This window comes from Monodelphis domestica, chromosome 1 (genome assembly GCF_027887165.1).
Source record: "Monodelphis domestica isolate mMonDom1 chromosome 1, mMonDom1.pri, whole genome shotgun sequence".
Lineage (NCBI taxonomy): Eukaryota > Metazoa > Chordata > Mammalia > Didelphimorphia > Didelphidae > Monodelphis > Monodelphis domestica.
Genome location: NC_077227.1, coordinates 286,271,051 through 286,292,250, shown reverse-complemented (window position 1 = coordinate 286,292,250; position 21,200 = coordinate 286,271,051). Strand labels below are relative to the sequence as shown.

General features: G+C 37.4%; 1 protein-coding gene and 1 pseudogene across 2 annotated transcripts in view; one reads left to right on the top strand and one right to left on the bottom strand.

The window, feature by feature from the left end:
- Positions 1-21,200, bottom strand: part of SEC23A (SEC23 homolog A, COPII coat complex component) — an 81,780-nt gene that overhangs the window by 53,552 nt on the left and 7,028 nt on the right. For both annotated transcript variants that reach the window (XM_007473180.3, XM_056810999.1), the window contains exons 3-5: positions 16,630-16,687; positions 8,199-8,285; positions 6,776-7,012 (exon numbers count right to left, since the gene is read on the bottom strand). In XM_007473180.3, the coding sequence (XP_007473242.1) occupies positions 6,776-7,012; positions 8,199-8,285; positions 16,630-16,687 (382 nt within the window). The remainder of the gene's footprint in view (positions 1-6,775; positions 7,013-8,198; positions 8,286-16,629; positions 16,688-21,200) is intronic.
- On the top strand, positions 8,592-9,459 carry LOC103096579 (purine nucleoside phosphorylase-like; annotated as a pseudogene).

Sequence of the window (21,200 nt, the reverse complement as noted above, 5' to 3'; positions counted from 1 at the left end):
TTCTTAGGACATTCCTTTTTTAAATACCTACTACTGAAGTAAAAGGAAAAACACTCTGAAGTATGAAGGAATAAGCAGCAAATCTGAGGAATCCAAGTATGGAAATCTCTCTACTAGGAATAAAGTTCTAGGAAATTGCACAAAAGGGAATAAAAAGGTGACTTGCCAGCATGACAATTAGGAAATGTGCATCAAGATCTGAATCCAGGCCTCACTGACATCAAGTGCAGTACTGAGTGTACTATATCAAGCTTCCTCTAATGTATATGTTATGGGAAACAAGTTTACTGATAGGAATTTCAAAGAGACATAAAGAATAAGGTGAAAAACTTTTAAATGGAAAATGCTAATGCTGTATTTATAAATTCTAGCATTCAATTTGGCTAATGGAGAAATCCCCAAGCTTCCCCTCCAACCCACCCATATCCAGCTAAAATCTATCAACAAAAACTGCTGAATAGCTCAGAAACATGAAGTCCTATGAAGAAGGGTAGACCTACAACTAGATTTACAGGGACTATCCTCAGGCAAAACTAGAAGCTTATCTAAAAAAAAAATACCTCTGACAAAACCAACTCAATCTTGAGGCAAAGAAAATGACAGAGAAGAAAGGAGAACCAAGAGAAAGATATAAAGAAAAATGATTACAATAATATAAAGGGCAACACCAAAAGACATGAGTATTCAGATTAATGTAATGACTAATTTTGATTCCAGAAGACTGAGGATGAAACACATTTCCTCTCTTCAGCAGAGCAGTGCACTGGGAATACAGTGTTATTTTTGCTACTGTCCAAGGTGGGGTCAAAACCATTTTAGCTCTAATACTTTAAGTGAGAATATACTTCTAAACTAATCGAACAAAAACCTCAGGTGTAAAATAATCTTTGAAATCCAGTGGATTAAATCATCTGGTGCATGACAGAAAGTTGGTTCCAAAAGGCTAGAAAACTTGGTCCTGTCTTCAGTGATTGTTTATAATTTATTAAGCAAGTAGAGAAAGGAGAATACCAGAAATTAGGGCATGTGACCTTCCAAAACATTTCTGAAAAGGGGCTGAATTGGGGAGGGTGAAAGAAACCTTTGTCTTTGGCTACAGTCAGGTTCTCCTTCCTACCTCCCCACTTTGATCACAGAACTTTGCAGCTTCAAAGAGTTTAGAGCAGAAATGGTAAACCTTTTCAATATTAAGTGCCCAAACTGCAACTCTCACACCACATGTGAGCCTCCACCTCACAGAGGAGGGAGGAAGCAGTCCCTTTGGGCTGCTGGGCAGAGGGACAGGTGATGTGAGAAGTACTCAAATACCTGTAGAGAGGCAAAGGGGAGCAGCCCCCTCCAACAAGCAGGCCATAGGTTCACCAACAGAGGTCTAGAGGATGTTGGATTTCCCATCTTCCTTTTGGTATCCTAGCATCATTCTATTAGAGTTAAAGACAGCTTGCATTTTTCTGCTAGTGTCCTACAGATGTTCCTAGATCAGCTGGTAGCACTGTCTACATTCCTGGGAGCCAAGGCAGGACTTTTTTACAGTTCCCAGCAAAGAGACTACACCATGATTAAGAAGAACTTCTTCATGGAATGACCTCCAGGAAGTGATGCAGAGCGAAAGGAGCAGAACCAGGAGAACATTGTACACAGAGACTGATACACTGTGGTACAATCGAATGTAATGGATTTCTCCATTAGTGGCAATGCAGTGATTCTGAACAACCCAGAGAGATCTACGAGAAAGAACACTGCCCACATTCAGAGGAAAAACTGTGGGAAGAGAAACACAGAAGAAAAACAACTTCTTGATTACATTGGTAGAGGGGATATGATTGAGGAGATGGAAGACATGAACATCCTAATGCAAACACCAACAACATGGAAATAGGTTTTGATCAAGGACACATGTAGGGGGCAGCTGGGTGGCTCAGTGGATTGAGAGTCAGGCCTAGAGACAGGAGGTCCTAGGTTCAAATTTGACCTCAGACACTTCCCAGCTGTGTGACCCTGGGCAAGTCACTTAACCCCCATTACCTATCCCTTACCACTCTTCTGCCTTGGAGCCAATACACAGTATTGACTCCAAGATGGAAGGTAAGGGTTTAAAAAAAAAAAAGGGCACATGTAATACCCAGTGGAATTGTGCATCAGCTACAGGAAGGGTGGGGGGAGGAAAGGGAGGGAAAGAATATGATTCTTGTAACCAAGGAATAATGTACTAAATTGACTAAATAAAATAACTTACAATGAAAAAAAAGAACTTCAGTACCACACAAATGAGAGAAAAGAACTTCCAGCAACTAAGAGATGTGAGTTATTCCTTTGCCACATGTGTTCTCTAAACATGGCCATTTTATTCTGGACTCCAAGTACTTGTAGAAGAATAAGTTTTTTTTGTTTTGTTTTTTTTTGTTTTTCGGGAAATCCTTGATATCAACTATTCTTATTGTACTACACTTCAATATTTTCTATTTCTAAAAAAACTCTTTAAGACTGATTAAATGACTCTCCAACAATAAAATTAGGATGAAGCACAGCAATGGGAGCTGTAATGCCAATAGATTTAAAGAATTACCTCCAACCTCTGAAGGTTACCCCTAGAGCCCTTAAAGGGAGAGATAACTAACTATCTAATTTCATATTACTTTTTTCTTTTCTTTTTAAATTTTTTAAATTTTCATTGCACTTTCCCCAATTGCATACAGAAACAATTTTTAACATTCACTATCTGATATTTCACAATTCAAATTTTCTCCCTCCTTTCCTCTATCCCCTCCCCAAAGAGGCAAGCAATATGATATGTTATTCATGTGCTCTCACAAAATACATATTTCCTTATTTGTATGTTGTTTCACATTACTTTTTTAAACTGCCATGCTTATCACTGCTTTCTTCTTAACTTCCTTCTGTTCTCCTCTGTGAATTTTTTTAAGGTGCCTTAATATCTATATGGCTTTTATCCTAACTTCTCTTTTCCTTTGAAAAAACCTTCAGAACAGAACCAAATAAGAAAAATGGAACAAACCTGGCAAGAAAAGTGAGAAATAGTTCAAAAAGAAAATAACAGTTTAAAAGACAGAATCTCCCACTTGGAAAAAGAAGCCCAGAAATCAAATTAAATGATAAACAAATTGGAGACTAGAATTGACCTGCTGGAAGTTATGAAAAGCAGGATAGACCAAACTGAAAAGGAAAATCAAAAGATCATAGCTGAAAATCAGTCTTTAAATACTAGAATTGAGCAAGTAGAAGCTAATGATCTCACAAGATAACAAGAAGTAATAAAGCAAAAGATAGAAAACAAGAAGGAAATACATATTAAGAACTGTTAAGCCCTTCATGCTCATTGGGCTAGGGACCCCATTACTAGAAGTAGGCCCTGAAGGTATTATTGAGAGGGTAAAAAGCTATGTATGAAAATATTTATGGAAGCCTTATTTATATTGACCTAAAAACTAGAAATAACCTGCAATATTTCAATGTAATTGATGGTACTGTTATTAGAAATGACAATAATAAAAATATAAAGAAAATAAAGGCAATATATGAAGAGATGAAAAGATAAGAATATATACTATGAATACAATAAAAAATAACAACCTTAAAATTAAGAAAAAAAAAGAATCAAAGTAAAACAAATCCAAAGGGAACTCAAAAACAGAAGATATTTATATTGCTAGATATATATACAATTTATATATATTTAAACAAATTGTAAACAATGTAGAGTTTATGGTTTAGCACATAATTTTATATACACTTGTTAATTTAAATGAGAGAAAAAGAGAGAGACAGACAAGGTGTTTTTTTTTTCTAATTATGGTTTTCAGGGAGTATAATGATTCTCAAATTCTCCTGAAGAATTTTCCAAATAAATTGTGGGTTTTTATGTCATGTATCTTATCTTTTCTTTTTTCTCAATATTTACATTTTGTTCTAATAATTCTTGCTGTCTTGTGGAGTAACAGATTTGTTTGATGTATTCTAATTTTTGGCAAATCAACCACTGGGATAAAATTTACCACTTTTATCTTTTAAGCAATTCATTCTCCTTCTAATATTTTTTCCAGAGCTTTTATTTCTTTTTTATTTCTTCCTGGAATTTCATGTAATCCTTGTAGTTATCTTTTACTTAAGAGTCTCTGCTTGCAGTTGTTATAAAGTTGCTTTTTTCTTCTTTGAGGGAATTTCTAAATCTATAGTAACATTTTATTCTGGTTGGCGCTTTCCTTGATTTATTCATTTTTCCAGCTTTAGTTCCTGAAATAGGGCTTTGCCCTAGAAGTGAGATCCCCCCACTGCTGTACTTTGGAGTGGGATAGTCAGCCCAATTTGGTCTCACTGTGGACTTTGAGTTCTTGTGCTGGCCTGCTCCTCCCATGGTAAAATCCACCTAAACCTTTGAAGTTCAGTTTGGGGTGTTCAGGACCTTCCATGGCATCTTGGGATGTAGTGTTAGTGATTTTACAGCCTTTGTGTATGAGCTTTCCTGGTCTAAGAGCTGACATGATGCTTCCTATGGCTTCTAAGTTTCCTCCTCTAGGGCTTTCTGAACTCCCTAAAGCTTTCTAGGCAATCTCTCCACTCTTGCTGCCTCTAAACAGAGAATATTGCAAGTTACATGTATCTTTGGTTCTGGGAGGCTGCTGGTTTGTTTCCCTGTGCAGGTTTTATTAATAGGGCCCATCCCTTTCCTAATGCCACTCTGCTTCTGGCTTTTTGTGCAGTTCTGAGGTACAAGAAGTCACTTATTATAATTTCTCATTGGACTTCTTGTTATTTGGTCTGGTACAAATTTCAGGGTTTTCCTGGAGGAGATATGTAGGAGCAGGGAGTATGGGTTGGAGGCTTATCTACAACTGTTCTCAAGTTCAACTCTTTTCCAGGATAAAATGACCCTCCCTGGTTGTTTTCCCAATAGAGCATAAGCTCATTGATGATGGGGATGCTCTTTTGTATGTATATCCTAAAACTCTAGCATATAGTATATATATTAATAAAAGATTTTTCACTCATTCCTCATCTCCAAACATCATATATATATATATATATATATATATATACATATATATATATATATATCTCCACTTCATTCCTAAATTTATATTTTACTTCCTATAATTCCATGAGCACCTAGGTTAGCTCTCTTGTTCTAGAGTTCACAAAGCTGTAGATATCAGACACTGTATGGAGCCAAAATGCTGATAAACTTATCCTTTTTATTCTGCCTAATAATTTACCAGCAAGATAATAATGGTTAAAAAGGAATATTATCATCTAGCTTATATCTTTCATAATTCTGGATAAGAAAGAATTTATAATTTGGATAGGGATGGAAGAGATGATAAAAAAAGGCAGATAAATTCAATTATATAAAAATTTAAAAGTCTTTTGTACAAATAAAATCAATGCTGCTGATTCAACCATTCTAGAAAGCAATTTGAAATTATGCCAGTAAAGTTGCCTTATTCCTACTTTAACCCAAAGATCTCAGTATTGTGATTATACTCTAAGGAATATATGATAGCAATGAAAATTATGATAGCAAGAAAAATCTCTATTATGTGACAGCAAAAAATTGTAAATAAAATGTGTGTCCAATAACTGAGAAATATGGCATATTCATGTAATAAAATATTATTCTGTCAAATGGAAAAATGAATACAAAACATTAGAGACACATGGGAAGACTTGTATAAAATTACATAGAATATAGAACACAGGGCCAACAAACAATACACACAATGATAATATAGACACTACAAGAAGCAACAAAACTCAGGTTAAATACAACAGAATACATAATATACCACACTAGTAAAATTAAAGCTCACAACCTTCCTTCCCATTAATAATCTGTAAATTACAAAGACAGAAAGTGCCATGTGCTTGGAATCAATACTAGTAGGAAATTTAGCTTAATTACTTTCAAGGAAAGTGTTGCATGGAGGTTTTGTTCGGGATTTTCTTAGAAAAGGTCTGTTGTATCAAAATAAATTCATTAAAAATTACCCTTTGAGGATCACCCAGAAAAGTTCCTTTTTCTTTAGTGAAGAAGAGTATATGCTTCTTTATTTATAGAGAATACCAAAAACACAAACATTACAGCTAGAATACAGATCACAGAACCATGTTGCCCATGAATAAAGTATAGACTCAAAAAGGAACTGGACCTGTGATTTCTATGATATACAGATAAGGAAAATGTCTTTACCAATGTAGAACTACAAGTTAAGAGTCTTACATGGTTGCCTAGAGCTCTGCCAGATTAAGTGGCTTACCTAAGGTCACTTAGCCAAGATATATCAAAGGTAGAACTTGAGTCTTTTGTCTTCCTAGGTCCAAAGCCAAGCCCTCTAAAACTCTGTCCATTGTGTAATGTTTTTGATTCTCATTAGTAAAAATATGCCAATAGCAAAGAAGTACATATTTAATAATTACTACTGCTGGATCAAAATTTTGGAGTTTATAATATTAGACTCTAACATCTGATTTTTATTCTAAACTTAAAATGTTTTTATTTAAAATAGGCAGATCTATAGGGCAATTTATGTTACTAAACTTCAATATTTGGAAACTATTGAAATTGGGCAAATGGAGAAAAAAGACCAGAATGGAAATATGCATATTAAAAATGTTAATTGTGTCAGAGTAACAATAATAATAGCTATTTCCTGTAAAACCTTTTTCTGAAAAAATTATTTAAAGAAAGGATTTACATTTTACAATAAGTGATAATCTTTGTTTACAGACACACTTTGAATTACTATTCTTGCCTACTTACCTGCAATTGTTTGGCAGTTAAATCTTTTGTTCCTCTGAAGACATAGCTTTTTGAAATGCCCTCACAACCAAGTTCATGGACCTGTACCATTCTCCCAAAAGTAATAAGTCCCACCAAAGCTGTAGATGGTAAAAGACTGAGTGACATCTGCATGGATTCTTTCAAGGCTTGTAAATCTTCATCTTCCATACAAGTATCCACCACATACAGAAATATCAAAGGCATCTGAGGGCCACGCTTTAAAAAGACAAAACGATCAGAATGAGATAAGGGGAAAGTATGTTTGTTTTTTTAACTACTACACTTTTTCCTTGGCACAGATTTACACATCTTTCTTTATTTTATTTTTTATAAACCCTTACCTTCCATCTTGGAGTCAATACTGTGTATTGGCTCCAAGGCAGAAGAGCGGTAAGGGCAAGGCAATGGGGGTCAAGTGACTTGCCCAGGGTCACACAGCTGGGAAGTGTCTGAGGCCAGATTTGAACCTAGGACCTCCTATCTCTAGGCCTGGCTCTCAATTCACTCAGCCACCCAGCTGCCCCCTCTTTCTTTATTTTAGAAGCATTGGAATCATGCCAGGACAGAACAGGCTCTACTCAACCACTTGCACTTTCTGTAATAATTAGAAGGAACATTCTTCTTCTATGCATTAAGTAATTAAATAAATTCACATAGAGATAACAAAATTTCTAAGTTTTACAAAGGACCAATTTATAGTTTAATTAGGGTATTTTTAACGAATTAACTCAAATTAAAGATGCCAACCAGCATTTATAAAACTTTTTATGAATATGAATGTACTGACATCATAGTAACACATCAAGACTATTAGTACTTTGTTCAGAAATGCAAGAAATAGGAGATATTGCCTCGTCATACTGGTCTTAAAATGTTATGACAAAAATGGCAACAAATTCAATTTGTGAGGGGGAAAGGAGTATGTCTTCTCCAACTGAAAAATCAATTCATTCTCCCAGTTATTTTGTCAGTTATTTAAGAGGAATTAATGTTTAGTTAGGGTTGGATTAGATAACTCCTAGAATCCCTTCCTACAGATTCTGTATTTCTATAAAGTCACTCTGGGATGCAATGTTCTAATTTTCAAAATGAGATATGGAAAACATGAGGGGATTGTGGCCTTTTGACCCCTAAGTTCTCTTCCCTCTCTAAATCTTATGAACTGTAAAGATGTGTGCTGAAGGGGGCAGCTAGGTGGCTCAGTAGATTGAGAGCCAAGCCTAGAGACAGGAGGTCCTAGGTTCAAATCTGGACTCAGATACTTCCTAGCTGTGTGACCCTGGGCAAGTCACTTATCCCCAGTTGCCTAGCCTTTATTGCTCTTCTGCCTTGGAACCAATATACAGTATTGATTCTAAGATGGAAGGTAAGGATTTTTTTAAAAGTGTGCTGATGATCTTACCAGTACTACATATTCAATGCTCGAAAACTGAGGTAAAAGTTCAGCCGGTTGATTGAGTTCAGATATGCCAGCATATGTAGGTGGAAACTACAAGAAGGGAAAAAGTAAAATTTAGAACATTGTTTTCCAAAAAAGAATTAAGAAACTGAAAAAATAAATTACTTCTTTTCCTTATTTTTTTAAATACTCAGAAAAGAACACCTCCAGGAATTTAAGCTATATTTCTTATACATAGAAGAGACTCGCTCTATCTCTTTCCATCTATTTAAATCTCCTCTTTCTAAAAAGTTCCAGCTCATGAACTCCTAGCTGACTGGGGCATTTGGAACTTGGTGGAGCAGAGCCAAGGAGAGTAGGCAGAAGCCGAGTGGAGCAGGACACCACAAGGGAGCCATGGAGAATGAGTATAAGTATGAGGATTATAAGAAAACAGCTGAGTGGCTTTTATCCCATACTGAATATCGTCCCCAAATAGCAGTGATCTGCAGTTCTGGGTTGGGGGATTTGGCAAATACAGTGACCCAATTGCATGCCTTTGACTACAGTGAGATACCCAACTTCCGTCAGAGCACAGTACCAGGTCATGCAGGGTGACTGGTATTTGGATACTTAAATGACAAATGCTGTGTGATAATGTAGGGTCGATTCCACATGTATGGAGTCTATGCACTCTTGAAGGTGGCATTCCCTGTGAGGGTTTTCCAACTTATGAATGTACATACGTTAATTGCCACCAATGCTGCTGGTGGACTGAACCCTGAATATGAAGTTGGGGGTGTTATGCTGATCCGAGATCATATCAACTTGGCAGGTCTCAGTGGCCAAAAACCACTCAGAGGACCCAATGATAAAAGATTTCAAGAAAGGTTTCCTCCCATGTCTGATGCTGATGATCGAATTTTGAAGGCCCATGGCATATGGAAACAAATGAATCAAGAACAACCACTTCATGAAGGAACATATGTTATGGTGGGAGGCCCCAGCTTTGAAAATATGCAGAGTGTCGGTTTCTGCAGAAAATAGGGGCTGATGCTGTGGGCATGAGCACGGTGCCAGAAGTGATAGTGGCTATCCTTCATTGTGGCCTTCGGGTCTTTGGATTCTCCCTTGTTAGAACAAATCAATCTTGGACTACGAAACCCATAAGACTGCCAATCATGAAGAGGTACTGATGGCTGGGCAGGAGGCTGTCAAGAAGTTGGAACAATTTGTCTGTATTCTTGTGGAAAACATTCAGCCACAATCTGAAAAGACTTTTTGACCACTCCTTCCCTGCTGCCTACTTTTCATTCCAGATAGTGGCCAGCTTCTAATCCTTGCTGAGCCACTTAGCTCCCTCCTCTAAGGTGTTGGTAGAAGAACTGGGTATTTCATCTCCTTGGAATATCTACTTATCCTATTAGACCTCTGCTCCCTCCCCACCCCCATGTTATCTAATTCTCTTTTTTATTCCTTTGGTGCCTTCCTGGATCATTCCATTGTAACTCCTAACCCACAGCCAACATTCTTCATTCAACATTCTCTAATGGATGTGAGGATTAAGCCCACATTGCACTAAAGCTGCTGCTAATATTTTGAAAGGACTACTACTCATATTCCCTGGGGCATATTCTCTGCCATGCTATGACGTCTGAGACTTTGGTCCCAGACCAGTATGTTTTACAAATTTTCCTATGCAGGAATAAAAAGATAGCCAGACAGAATGGTTTCTGCTTTTCTGTGCAGGGTAGAGATAAATATAGTTTAAGCTCCAAGAATTTGTATCAAAATATGGATTGAGGCATGATGATAACAGAGGGATAGCCTGCTTTCTCAGTTAATAGTGTGTTTCAGTGCTTGTATATTAGTAAATTGTGCTCAGGACATTAATAGGCAAGACAAGGAGCTACGTAATGTAGGGCTGCTTTTTAATGTGTAGACACATTAAGTGCCACTGTTAGGTGTTTTCGGAGAGAGATAAAAGATAGCTCTATCATCCAAAGGCATTTGGTTGGTAGAAGGATATGAGATACATACACAATACAATAGAATATAGTGCAACATTTAAGAGCCAGGGGGGAAAAAAATTGAAAGGTTACTCAGGCAATTTATCAACAGAAAAATGGATTTCAAAGTCCCACAGGCAATTACCATTCCAGGTGTAAGAACCAAGAACACATACTGAGAAGAGGGATCAGAGGAATTATCTTCTTTCTTAGGATTCCTCAAGGAGGAGGATAGTGTGGATAAGGCTAATGGGTCTTAAATGCTTGATTAAGGAATGGGGGTTAAATATTTTCAGAGAGGGAGACAGATGAGCAGAGTAGTAGGGAATAATAGTGCATTAGGAGGGTGACTACTAAGAGCACCCCCAAATTCGAACAGAGTATCAGTTTAAAAACTTGAAGAATAGTCCAACTGGTGGCCTGAACTAAGCTGGTGTCAGTATTAATGGAAAAGAGTAATACATTCAAGAGATGGTGAAGGTGGAAGACTTGACAACTGATTTGGGAGGTTGGGAGTGTTAGGGTCCGAGTTGTAGTCCACCAAGGAAAACTCCAGACAATGTAACAAAGCAGGGAGAGTTTATTGACTGGTGCTCGCGCCAGGGGAAGCTCGATACAAGAGTTCCACCGAGTATTGCAAGTACAGGATTTTTATACACTCCCTGTCAGTAGCAGCAGCCCTTCCTGGAACGTTTAGTTGTTTGCTTGTTCCACTTTGGGCCTCGCAGGTGTTTGCAAGTTAGGGTAAGGGGCTTGTGGTTAGTAAGGGGGGAGGGGGGCAGGTATGGAGCCTGCTGCTAGTAGCTTGTGGTTAGTAGCTTACAGCTAGTGACAAGTTCCCTTCATTCCCCACTTTTTTCTTTGGCTTACACTCAGGTGGGCCCATAAATTTCAAGTCGTGGCTCTGCAGTGGCTAGGGGGTGGTATTGCTGGCGTAGGAGTAATGCTTGGATGGCATTTAGGCGATTTTTTACAAACATGACAAGGCGGTTAAGGATACAGGGCCCAAAGGTTAGGACTAGGACTAGGAATACAAGGGGGCCTATTAGGGACAAGATCAAGGTGGTAAGCCAGGGGGAGGAGTGAAAGAGTTGGGCGAACCAGGAGCTGGCAGCCTCTCTTCCTTTCTTACGGGCTTCCAGATCTTCCTGCAGTTTGGCTAGGGAGTTCCTTATGACCCCTGAATGGTTAACATAGAAACAACATTCCTCACCTAGAGCGGCGCAGAGGCCCCCCTCTTTGAGGAATAAGAGGTCTAGGCCTCATCGGTTTTGTAGGGCAACTTCAGCAAGGGAAGCGTGGGATTTCTCTAGGAGGGCCAGGGACTGTTGTAATCTGGCAATGTCTCCGTCCACTAACCTCCGGAGCTGGGCTAGACCCCTGGCTTGGGATGCCAGGGCGGCAACGCTCATCCCTGCGCCTGTAGCCCCCAGAAGGGTGGCCACAGTAACAGCGATAGTGAATGGTTCTCGCTTTTGGTGGTGGGATTGGACTTGGTCCCATGCTCAGAGGAGGTCCTGGGCAGAGTGGTAGGCTACCTGGGGCATTATTCGGACTGCAATGCAGTACTCCTGGTTCTCACCCAGAGCGGTTGGGGAGACACAGGGCTGTAAGCCCCGGCGGGAACAAAGCCAGTGTACTCCTACAGGCGGGATGAGGTATTCCTCGGTTATGGGTTGGGTTATGGATGAGTAGACTCGGGGGTTGGGCTCACTGGTTTTTCCGGCCACACAGGTCCCACGCCCGATGACCCTAGACAAGGTTATCCCAAAGCGTGGGTCCTTGGTTCCAGGAGGGGGCCAGTGGCAACCGGGTGGAGGGAGTTTATGTGTGATATCATAAGTAATATTCAAGCTATAAGCCTCATAATAGGGTGGGGATGCGATCAGGCAGAGCAAGCAATTTTGGGTAAGGTTGGGGTTGGAATAGTTCAGAGCTGCGAAGGAGGCTTGTAGTATGGAGAAATAGGGTCTAGCAGAGGTTATATTGGCGGGCATGGCAGAGTATGGGTCAAGCATGGGATTGGGTCCTTCTTCTATATTGGGAGGCCTGGAGAGGTCTGGGTTGAATATGGGGTTGGGTCCTATGGCTACCAGGACAGCGGCGGGCCTCTTGCTGATTGTGAACAAGGCCCCCTGGTCATACCCAGTTTTGTATCTACGGACTCCCCATACTCGCCCTGAAAGTCAGCTGCTATCTATTCCTCAAGGAGGAGGATAGTGTAGATAAGGCTAATGGGTCTTAAATGCCTGGTTAAGGAATGGGGGTTAAATATTTTCAGAGAGGGAGACAGATGAGCAGAGTAGTAGGGAATAATAGTGCATTAGGAGGGTGACTACTAGGAGCACCCCCAAATTCAAACAGAGTATCAGTTTAAAAACTTGAAGAATAGTCCAACTGGTGGCCTGAACTAAGCTGGTGTCAGTATTAATGGAAAAGAGTAATGCATTCAAGAGATGGTGAAGGTAGAAGACTTGACAACTGATTTCGGAGGTTGGGAGAAAGTTAAAAATGATCCCAAAGATTCTGGCCTTCAGAAAGTTGGGAAATAATGGTGCTATTAAATGGAAATTTGGAAGAAAGGTGAATTTTATGGGGAAAAGAAATGAATTGTTTTGAACTTGGCTATGATGTCTAGTTGTAGCTGTATAGCAAGCAGATAAGTTATATACAGGGAATGGTCAGAACTGGAGATAGATTTGTGATCCATTTTTATAGGTCAATAGTTCTGGGAATAGATGAGGCCAAGAATGAAAGGTTCATGGGGTGGAGGTGGGGCAAGGATGGAACCAAGTTAATAGTTAAGGGGTGGGAGATGGTCATAGGGGTTAGATTTTACATAAAGGTAAGGATGAGGACTTAACTTAGTAAAGTCACATTCAGTTTGGCGATTAGGAAGTCTGGTAACTTTAGTTTCAGAAAGAGTGTGAATAGCACCCATCAGATTACAGGGGTTTGGGTAAGCAAGTGGTCAGGAAGTAGCTAAACAATGTATTTGGCCTTCTGAATTAATTCTAACCAATGAACTAGGGTTTTCCTATATGTATAGTATTGTGACTACTAGGATGAAACAAAGGAAATAGTGTTTCCCTGACAACCCTTTCCCCCAGGACAAGTAACCCTTTCATTCTACCTTATGGTATGTTAGAACCTCTACACTGTGTGCCTCTGGTTCCTAGTCAGTGCCCTACGCTCTGAGCGCTTTATCTAGAAAAAATCATACGTTTTCCAGCTAGCTAATAACAGGAGGAAATGGTTTTATTTCTAATGGGCAATTTCACAAATTAATGGTAGGTCTGTATAGGAGGCAATATTCTGGGCTGGACTCCTCACCAAGTCTATCAGGATGTCTGACTTTCTTACTTAGCTATGCCCAGCACCCAGGTAGCCTATGCCATTTGGTCACCTTCATGGTACCACCTCATAAAAACAGCTTTTTCATATAATCTGCCATTAGCATCTGCTTTTACTTTTGATAGAAATAGCAATTCTAGACTGAGACTACCTTCTGCATTTCTCTTTTTAAGATAAGCACCCAACTGTAACTTCTTTATATTAAATGGAGCAAAAGCTCTATTTTAGGATCCCTATTAGGGTGGATAAAATTAAACCAAGAGCTGGATTTGGTCCAGGAATTTACAGGCTTCTTCTGTATCTTTTAGTACCATGGTTCAGCTTGTTGGTAGCACTAAAAAGTTGGAACCAAACAACCCAAGAATTAAGGACCCAAGAGTGTCTGGTGACTTATCAGGACTAAACATAGCATTATTAGCTAATATAATTTACAATATTTGGTGGGAAGACAGGTCAAATAGAGGTTCATAGATTTCCTATTTACAAAACTTATATAGGACTTATACTCTACTTGGTAGTATGTTGAACACTGGAGTAAGATGACTACTCAATTTTACTTTGATTTGAAAGAAGTTGAGTGATTTTGTGGTGTCCCAGCAATATCAATAGCCAACAAGTGAAGGTAGGGAGAGTAAAAATTAACCTTGTGAGAGATTTATAGTTAAATTTCATGCCCTTTGCTTTAAAGTCCTGGGAAACAATTCCTCTCTCCTTTTTATCCTGTTTAACCTCTTTACAAAAAAAGGGCCACCTTCAGGAAACCTAATTTATGAACTTTCCCTGCTTGATTCTTGAATAGCCCTTTGTACTTGATTTAATGTTTCTATATATTCTATTTGCACTATAGTTCTGTTTAAGTATTATGTATATTTCATATCCTAAATGATTGTATACTATGAGAATAATTGCATTAATTGCATTTTATCTATCACCTATCACCTATCTAACACCTATTAAACCTATAGTCTAATAAATGGTCACTAAATCACTGGAAAATCTTAGTAACTCAAATTTCTAATAGTGCTTTATTTTCTCACACCAATCAATAAATACTGTATGTGTTTAAAAAAATTTTTGTTCATCTCTCATGTCCTAGTCTTGCATCTCCAACAAACTGTTTGACATCAACACCTATATGTCCTATAGGTATAAAAAACTCAAAATGGACATAACTCATTATCTTTCTTCCTATATCCATTGCTCCTCCTTTTCTATTTCTATTAAAGGCATCATCAATCTGCCTATTCTTCCAAGCTATAATTATAGCCTAGAAGTTATCTTTAACCCTTACTTACTTGTCGATTCTTCTAAACTACAATATCTCTCACACACAACAATCAATTTAGCCTGGACCATCTTGTCCCTGAATTATAGCAATAGCTTCCTAATTGGTTTCTCTATCTCCAGTTTCTCATCTTTATTTGCTACACAACTTCTAAATTGATATTCCCAAAGTGAAGGTCTGACTCTGTCATTCTTCTGCTCAAGAAGTTTCAGTGACTCTCCACTGTCTTTAACAATTATTTGGCAAAGTCTTCTATTTGCCATTTATAGTCCTTCACAATCTACTTCTAGCCTATATTTCCAGGATGATTATATGATGCTCCCTATCTTGAACTTGCTCCAGATAAAATAATGTACTTGCAGTTCCTATGATATTCCGTCTCCTTTCTCAATTCTGTATTTTTTTTATTTTTTTCTTAAACCCTTACCTTCTGTCTTGGAGTCAATACTGTGTATTGGCTCCAAGGCAGAAGAGTGGTAAGGGCTAGGCAATGGGGGTCAAGTGACTTGCCCAGGGTCACACAGCTGGGAAGTGTCTGAGGCCAAATTTGAACCTAGGACCTCCCATCTCTAGGACTGGCTCTCAATCCACTGAGCTACCCAGCTGCCCCCGCTCAATTCTGTATTTATCCTGAATATGTTGTATTCCTCAAGCAGATTATAAGTTCCTTGAGGGACAGTCTCCCCAGTATCAGAATTGTGCTTAGTGCCTAAGAACTATTTACTGATATATTCATTGATATTTAATGAATGATTATTGTTTAAAACAGAATGATGCTATGATCCTCTCTCTATCATTATCGTGCAAAACTAGTAAAAGAGCTTATATCTCCATCACTACACTGAAACTGCTTTTTCCAAGATCAGAAAAGATTTCTCTTACTTACCAAATCCAATAGCCTTTTCTCAGTCCTTAATCCTTTGTGAACCTTCTATATTCTTCTTGAGACAATCTTCTCCCCTGGCCTCAATGACACTGCTCTCTCCCAGTGCTCCATATACCTCTTTTAAATCAAAACTTTTTTTAGCTTCTTCCTCTGGCTCCTCTTCCTTCTCCTCCATCTTACAAATATTTATTGGTTCTCATATTTGTCTCTTACCAATCTCATTTACTCCCACGGCTTCAATTATAACTTCTAAACATACAATTCACAAATATATATATATAATATACATATTATATATATATATGTTCTATTTTTTCCTCTGACTTCCAAGTCCTACATTTCTAACTACCTGCAAGATATCTCTTTTTAGATATCCTAACACCTTAAATTCATAATGCATAAAATTAATCTCTTACTTCCCCTCTCAAACCTGCTTCTCCACCCAATTCCTCCATTTTTGTCAGACACCATTTTTCTACCACTCACCCAGGCCTAAACCTCAGTCATCTTTGATTCTTCCTTTTACCTAACTCCCAATATCCAATCATCTGCCCAGTCCTATTCTGTAGTTACTTATTTCTGTGCCTTCCTTTCAGCTTCACTAGTTCAATTCCTCACTACCTCATACAAGGACTATGTCATGAAACTTTCTGTTATCTTATGTATTCAAGTCTCATTATCAGCCATCTAAGTTTTTAAGATCACTAAAAGAATGGTCAGACTTTATGTTTGCATCCCCAAGGCATAGCACAGTGGATAAGTTATGGTAGGGATGTATAAATTATTTTTAACTATGTTAATAAGAATATTATTTAGTTCATTACTTTTGAATATAAATATTCATGTACTAATTCTACCAGAAAGTATTCTTAAATAGCTAAATAGTAATGGTTTTATCTTGCAAAATATAGATTTTCTTACCTGATTCCTTTGATAACAAAAATTGCAAGCCCACAGTTTTGCTCGGTAATCCACTTGACTATTTTTTTGAAAAGAAAAAAATGGGCATAATTATTCACTTTGTAGTAATTAATTTTGTTACATAAATTTTTATTCTAGTAAAATTATTTTTTATAATTTTCAGAAGCTTTTTCTCAAATCATCAGAATGAAAATATTTCTATATTCAAAAAAGTAAAAGCAGTAGAAATAGGTTACAAGGTTATTTCTTTTTAAATGGCTTTAATTTCACATTCCACCAGGCACCTAAATCCCATGCTATATATTAATTCAACTCAAATTAAACATTTTCTTAATGATCACATTTCCCAAAACTTAACACATTGAATTGAAACTAACAGAATCATAATTTAGGGAGAGAAACCATAAAATCAACAGTTTCTCTAATATAATTAATCATTCAAATGGAAAAAGTAATGCAGTAATTTTTCCTTCCACATCAATTGCCAAATGAAATTTAAAAGGGCAAATGGAACATAGATTTAGAGTCAGAAGGCCCCTTAGAAATCATCTAGTCAATCTCTTAATTTTACAGATTAGATTCAGAGAAATAAAGAGTTACAACTGATCAAGCCCAGGTTGGGCTGAGGCAACTACCTGGAGTCAGAAATATATGAGTTCAAACCTAGCCTCAGACACCTACTAGCTGTGTGACCCTTGGCAAGTCACTTAACCTCTGTTTTCCTTAATGTACTGCATCAGAAAATGGCAAAACACTCCCATATTGGGAGCAGTTGGGTGGCTGAGTAGATTGAGAGCCAGGCCTAGAGACAGGAGGTCCTAGGTTCAAATCTGGCCTCAGATACTTCCCAGCTGTGTGACCCTGGGCAAGTCACTTGACCCCCATTGCCTAGCCCTTACCACTCTTCTGCCTTGGAGCAGTATTGACTCCAAGACAGAAGGTAAGGGTTTGAAAAAAAAAACAAAACACTCCCATATCTTTGCCAAAAAAAGCAAACAAACAAACAAACCCATGGACAGTACTGTCATATGATCCACAGTGTCACAAAGAAAGATAACTGAACAATAACTTCATGACAACTAAATCAGTGCTCCAAAACCAATTTTTAAATTTTTTTCAAATTTGTTGGCAAGGCAACACCTTCCTTTTCTCACTAATGGCATGAGCAATGTGGCTGTGGAATGTAGTATATACTGTGAGATAATTCTGCTATGGTGGCTACACTAGTTGAAAATTTTTTCTTGGTCACAAGAATCAATCAATCAACAAACATTTAAGTACTTACTCTGTACCAGGCACTGTGGATACAAAGACAAATATAAAACAGTACCTACTCTGAAGAAACTTTTATGCTAGCTAGGAGAGATAACAAATGCATCTATACAAAATAGATACAGGCAGATTTTGGAGGGAAGACACTAGAGGGAAGTGGGATAATTGGGAAAAACCTCGTGTAGAAGCATGGGCATGAGCTAAACCGTGAAGGAAATTAGGGATTCTAAGATATTGAGGGAAGACCTCAGGATGAGGGACAGCTATAAAGAATAATTTTAGCGTTGTGACCTAAACTATATTAATTATTGGTCGCCATGGGATATCCCAAATAAAATCCCCAAGACAGCTGGAAATTTATGATGATTTTAAGTAATATAGAGGAAAGAAATTAAGGAGAAGGGAGAGGGAAAAGGTGTAGGATTTCTCCCACCTGGCCTGTGCCAGGAGGAAGATGAGAGGCTTCTAGGAATATAAAGTTTGGAGAGTAAAGGAGGAAGGAATCAGCCTGAACTCCAAGAGGGCTCAGCTAAGATGCCTGAACCTGAATTAGCTCAAGGGCAAATTCACTGCCAAAACCCAGACAAATAGCTGCCACCACGCCAAGATGTCACAATGCTTAGCATGCTGCCAGCCAGAGCCACATCTCCAGGGGAAAAAGCCGAAGAGAGGAAGTGGGGCAAAATATATGGACAGTTTTTCACTTTCCTGCAATTCATTTGTACCAATGGTAGCTTAGCTTGACTTAGGACAGTAATCATCAAAACACTCTGATACTAGCCACGAAATAGAGCAGTAGATTAATGGAATAGGTGAGGTCATCAATACACAGTAGTTTAAGTTTATAGCAACTTAAGTATTCAATAAACCCAAAGGTTCTGGGGGAAAGAACTATTTAACAAAAACTGCTGAAAAAAACTGAAAAACAGTATGGCAAAACCTAGGCATAAACCAATATCTCACACCATTCACCAGAATAAAGTCAAAATGGACACCTGATCTAGAAATAAAGGGAGACACCAAAAATAAATTAAGGGAACATAGAAAAGTTATCTATTAGACTTATGGATAATGGAAGAATTTATAACCCAAAGAAGAAAATATGGAGAACATTGTGAAAAATTAAAGGGATAATTTTGATTATAATAAATTAAAAAGGTATTGCCCAAACAAAAAGAATGCAATCAAGATTACAAGAGAAACAACAAATTTGTAGGGAAATTTCTATAGCAAATATCTCTGACAAAGGCCTCATTTCTCAAATATATAGAGAACTGAGTCAAATTTGTAAGAATACCAAGCATTCTCCCATTAAAAAATGGTCAAAAGATATGAACAGGCAGTTCTCAGAAGGAATTAAAACTATCTAAACTTATATGAAAACTGTTCCAAATCACTACTGATTAAAGAAATGCAAGTTAAAACAATGCTAAGATATCACCTCACACCTATCAGTCTGGCTAACATGACCAAAAATGAAAATGATAAATGTTGGAGGAGATATAAAAACATTGGGGCACTAATACATATGCTGGTGGAACTGTGAACTGATACAACCATTCTGGAGAGCAATATGGAACCAGGCTCAAAGAGTCACAAAATTATGTATACTCTTTTACCAAAAAATATCACTATTAGGTCTGTATCCCAAAGAGATCAGAAATAAGGGAAAAGTCCTTATACCAAAATATTTTTAACAGCCCTTGTTATAGAGGCAAAGAATTTGAAACTGACCAGTTATCTATCACTTGGGGAATAGATGAACAAGTTGTGATGTATGAATGTAATGGAATATTATTGCAAGAAATGATGAATAGGATGAGTTCAGAAAAACTGAACCTATATGAACTAATGCAAAGTGAAATCTGCAGAACCAGGAGAATAATGTATATAGTAACAGAAGTATTATACAATGAAGGACTAAAACATTATGAACAAAGCAAGTCTCTAAAATAACCACCAGGGAACTATTGGGATCTTATTATGGATCAAAGCATGCCAACTTCCACGTTATTTTCTTCATGAGTTTTTATGTATGTGTGATAAGTGTCTTCTGTTAATAGTATGAACAGGGGGAGGGGAGGAAAAGAAAACGATCTTTGTTTCCAGTGAACAATGTATGAAAACGACCAAATAAAATAATGTTTAAATTAAAAAAAAAATAGTATGAACAATATGGAAATATGTATTGCACAAAAGTACTAAAATAATCTATATCAGAATATCTACTACTTCCTGGGGGGAAGGAGAGGAAAGAGAAAAATCTGAATCCTAAAATAACAGAAAACAATTGTCAAAAATTGTTTCTACATGTAACTGAAAAACTAAATAAATAATTTAAAAAAGAAATCTAGTATTGCTTGATCTCCTTTCTTTATATTTTTAATTAATTCCTTTGATATTCTTGTCATTTTGATCTTCTAAATGAATTGTTATTTTTTCTAGTTCAATAAAGCAATTTTTGAGTAATTTAATTGGGGTGATATTTATTTTTTTCTTTTTTGGGGGGGATGATATTTATTAAGATTAGTTTAGGTAGGTTTGTCTTCATTAATTTTATCAGTTCTGCCCACCTACAAACAATTAATATTTCTCCAACTATCTAAATCTGACTTTATTTGTATAAAAAGGGTTTTATAATTATATTTATATAGTTTCTGGTTTTGTTTTGGCAGATATACTCCTAGATATTTTATTCTATCTATGATTATTTTAAGTGCATTATTTCTAACTCTTCTTGTAGAAATTTTCTTGAAAAGAGAAAAAAAAAGTAGAAATACAGAGCTATTTCCAGGGGAAAAGCACTGGGGTTTTTTGTATCTCCCTGTTTCATACATTTGGAACAATCTAATTCTTTTCTGTTTCTTTCCCCTCCTCAGCCCCTATCTCTATTTGCTCCTACAGACCCTCACATTCTTTAAAGTGCAGCTCCTGCAAGAGCCAGCCTCCTGAAGGAGGCCCTTTTCTTCCCCCAGCCAGAAAAAAATCTTCCCCCTTCAAACTGATTTCATACTATTTTGTACTCCTATAAGGCATTTATCATACTCTCAAGTTTGTCTAATTACTTATATGTCTAAGTATCTCTATTCAACCATTCTTAAAGTGAAAGATCATCTTATTTCAATCAATATTTATTAAGCACTCACTATGTGCAAGGCATTGTGCTAAGTTCTGGGAATCAAATAAGAAGCAAAAAGACAGTCCTTGCACACCTTCAAAAAGCTCACAAGCTAATCTTATTTATATTAGTTATCTCTAAAGGGTATATGTTACACATATTAAGTGCTTAAAATGAAGTA